Raw genomic sequence first — 3,670 nt, 5'->3', positions numbered from 1 at the left:
ATAAATGAAATGTTTTTTGGTGTACCTGGTATGAAACCCTTGGCGTTACAATAAAAATGCTCAAAAGTAACACGGTTGTCTTTTTTTTGAGGTTGGTATCGAATAGAAGTTTATGAAACTTTCATATCTGGCATGTCTATTTGATGTTTCTCACAAGAAAACTTTACATGTGCAAGTAAAGAATCTCGTACCTTGTTTCTGGAATCATTTAGACTCTCATTTGTTGCTGAAACTAACTCTATGAAATTAACAATAGGGTCAATGACAAAGGAAGAACAAATGCTTGCGGAAGAATGTTTAAGGAAGAAATTAAACATATCATGCTCAAGGAAGAAACTAACAAGCATATTGAAGACTTGGCGAATGGCTTGAGGAAGGTATAGAATTCTCTTGTATGTGATGTGCTTCTCGGTATATACATGATCTGTTTATATAGTCTTTTTGAAGGGTAGGTATGTAAACTTAAAATATTGGGATTAGGATATGATTTCTTTCCTCCAAATGCCTCCAATTTGAAATGAAGATTAGTAGAAAGGATTATCCCTTATCTTCCAAATCCTCTTTTCTTTCCGTTTTTATCAGCTTCCCTTTTCTTCCCTCCTTCTCATTCAATTGGACCGGAGAAGCATATGATGGATCAGAATATAACAAACAAAAATGAAGATGGTGTTTGGCTTTGCTTTTAAAATGATTTTTAGACTTTTGGCTTTTTCAAATAGTCAAAAGTTTAAAAAGTTGTTTGGTAATTGGAAAAGATCTTTTAAATTATCTTTTTGAGAAGAAGAAAAATGGACCTTTTAAAAAGTTATGAATTTGTGATTTTTGGTAACTTTGCTTTTTTTTTTTTTTTCCTTTATTCCCTCAAAAGTTTAAACAAACACATTTTAAATCTATTTTTTGGAAAAAAATATAAATCAAAAAGTTCTTTTTTATTTGATCTGAAAAACTATCCCAAACACCCCTAAGTTGGAGATAAAAGGACAAAACTGTAATTTTGTAGTTTACCTTGATAAATTCCAATCTACTCTTTCAAAAGTTAAGCCCAAACTTCAAGCCCAAAAGCTGAACCCTTCGGCCTTCTTCTCTTTGGTCATTCTGCAATCTCCATGATTCCTCGATGCGATGCGATCACACTCTGGTAACGGACATAGGCGGATTTCTCATCGGCGCACTTCACACCCACCACCACCGTCTTCCTTCTTCCCTGAAACGGGCGCCTCCCTCACGACCACCGTTGCCACCGTCTGCGTTCTCATCGCCGCGGTCGCCACTGCTTCCTTGCGGTGAAAGCACAAAAGGGGAAACAGAGCCGCCGGTTGTAAGGTTCGTCTTCCCACTGACCGACGCCTCCTCCTTCCCCACATCCTCCGATCTCTCTCTCTCTCTCTCTCTCTCTCTCTCTCTCTCTCGTGATTTCATCGAGTGGATATTAGTTTTTCAAATCCTTGGTTGATTGTTTATAATTTGATGTTGTATGTTGGTTGATGGTCGTTTTGATCATATTTCAGCTTGGTTTGGGGTTTATATTATTTGATTGCGATACTTTTCTTCATAATCAATGGTGTCTATCAATAGTTCTTAAATGTGCCTCTAACGAAATATGATTCTAAGCAACAAGAGATTTGGTAAAAGTGATATTGATTATGATTATATAATTATCGAAGTCAAACTAATCCGAAGCAATCAAGAAATGAATTAGTAGTATGCTGTCACTCTGGTGTCAAAACTCACATAAACCATATCTTCATCCCCTTCATACTTCATTTCTATAATAGCTGATGCTTTGTTATCTTTCTGAAGCAAGATTGTTGAGAGAAAATACATGAAAGGAATTGATGAATCTTCTGATTCAATCTCTCTTCTGCTGCTTCATCTACTTTCTTCTTAAAAAATGATGCTGAGAAAGATTGCTGGAAGAATACAAAGTGGAACATCATCAAAAAGATTTAAACTTTTATGCAACAAACACTTGTACTCCACAAACAACAAACAAGCGAGCATTGAAGCAAACAATAATGGAGATGGAGAAAAAACGAGTGATGGATCTTTAACTCACCATGACTCATATCGAGACCTTGAGAAGCTTGATTTCATGACTGCTGCCAAGATTCTCTTCACCACTCCACCTAAACAGAAGAAATTCGGGTATTATCATTTTTTCTACTTTTATACACTTAAGTTATAATAATATTTCATCTTACTTAAAATACATGATTATTATTATCATCATCTTTCTGATTTTCTCTCAGACTTGATTTTCATCTGGTTCAACTCTTCTTCGTTTGCTTACCTTCACTTGGTACTACTTATACATATAAATCTTATCTCATTAACGACACATTTTTTATTAATTAATTTATCTCCATCTAAATGCTCTTTTTTTGTATGTGTATACATATTAGCTGTCTATTTGGTTGCACAATATGCACGTCATGAAATGAAGAAAATGGATGCAGTAAGTCAACTCCCTTTTTTTCTTTCACTTTTTTTTTTTTTTAAAATGAGTATTAATTTTTTTTAATGAATATTATGAAAATGAAATGCAGGAATTGGAGAGGAGACAGATAGAAGAGGCGAAGAAGATGAAGGAAAAAGAAGGGGAAGTATTAAAGTCTAATCCACAGTTAATGGAGGTGAAAGAGAGACTTGATAGCTTGGAGAAAACTGTTAAGGAAATTGTGATGGAATCAAAATTCCAACGAAGTGTAAAAGTTGAAGGTGAAATACCACAGAAAAAAATGGAGGATGAGAAAAAAGAAAGAAATGGTGGTGATAAATGATAATATTAATATTAATCAGAAGGTGGCATAAGGAGGAGGTAAGGAGTAAAGTTTTAGTTACTGTTGTAATTATTTAGAGAGGAGGGTTTTTATATTTTACCCTTGTTTCAAGGTGTAACTTTTGTGAGTTGAGACATTTAGGGAATTTATTGGGGATTTAACGATTTCATTATACATGAGATGCATTATGTGTTTGGGTTTTGGGGAATTTGGGAGAATATGGATGTAATTACCAAGTGTGGTTGTTTTCATCCGTTATTTTTAATTTTGATGTCGAGTTTTGCTTATTGCTTTATTTATGATCAATTATGTGAAATTCGTTAAATTCCGGACACTGGAATCGATTTTGAGAATATTTATATTTGTTGGAAGTAGGAAATAAGTTTTTTAAACTTCGGATTAAAAATCCATTTCGGGCACCTTCATGACCATTTATTGTCTATCTTTTATTATTATTATTATTATGAAAAACTAGTAAAAAAATTTTCAACATAAACGCTTTTTACCCTAAAATTTTATTTGATTATAAATTTTATTTAAAAAAAAATGAAGCTTAATATTCTCTAAAAATAATGTGATTATCTTTTTTTTTCTTGTATCTCATCGTTAATGTTCTAAATCTTGCTCTTGAGTGATACGAGGTGTTGAGGCGATTATTTGTTCCGTTCCATCCATATAATTTTTTACAGGGAAATCTTCGGAAAATTCTCAATATTTTACCATAATTTATGAAAAAGTTTCAAACTAAAATTTATTTATGAAAAAGTCCTAATTACCGGTAAAAAGGACGATTTAGCCATATTTTTTCGGTTTACCGGTTTCATTACTTAACCGGTTTTAATAAAGTTCAATTATTTTACCATAATTTACGAATAAGTCCCAAATTATGG

General features: G+C 33.0%; 1 protein-coding gene across 2 annotated transcripts; it reads left to right on the top strand.

The window, feature by feature from the left end:
- The first annotated feature begins 1,053 nt into the window (after positions 1 to 1,053).
- Positions 1,054 to 3,067, top strand: LOC145042683 (uncharacterized). 2 transcript variants are annotated; one of them, XM_078991143.1, is made up of 5 exons: positions 1,054 to 1,323; positions 1,805 to 2,145; positions 2,250 to 2,299; positions 2,403 to 2,455; positions 2,547 to 3,067. In XM_078991143.1, the coding sequence occupies exons 2-5, from the start codon at positions 1,892 to 1,894 to the stop codon at positions 2,778 to 2,780; spliced, it is 591 nt and encodes a 196-aa protein (XP_078847269.1). In that variant the 5' UTR covers positions 1,054 to 1,323; positions 1,805 to 1,891; the 3' UTR covers positions 2,781 to 3,067. The 2 variants fall into 2 exon arrangements, with proteins under 2 accessions (XP_078847269.1, XP_078847270.1); XM_078991144.1 differs by having other exon boundaries at positions 1,801 to 2,145.
- The last annotated feature ends 603 nt before the right edge of the window (positions 3,068 to 3,670 follow it).

The sequence above is a fragment of the Lactuca saligna genome, chromosome 4, assembly GCF_052625555.1.
Source record: "Lactuca saligna cultivar CGN05327 chromosome 4, ASM5262555v1, whole genome shotgun sequence".
Lineage (NCBI taxonomy): Eukaryota > Viridiplantae > Streptophyta > Magnoliopsida > Asterales > Asteraceae > Lactuca > Lactuca saligna.
The sequence above is the reverse complement of the archived record's forward strand: the minus strand, read 5'-3'. Positions and strand labels throughout refer to the sequence as shown.

Coding starts and splice junctions, on each gene's coding strand:
- LOC145042683 (XM_078991143.1), top strand. CDS start 1,892: ATGATGCTGAGAAAGATTGCTGGAAGAATACAAAGTGGAACATCATCA. Junction 2,146..2,249: donor CCTAAACAGAAGAAATTCGG/GTATTATCATTT, acceptor ATTTTCTCTCAG/ACTTGATTTTCATCTGGTTC. Junction 2,300..2,402: donor CGTTTGCTTACCTTCACTTG/GTACTACTTATA, acceptor TATACATATTAG/CTGTCTATTTGGTTGCACAA.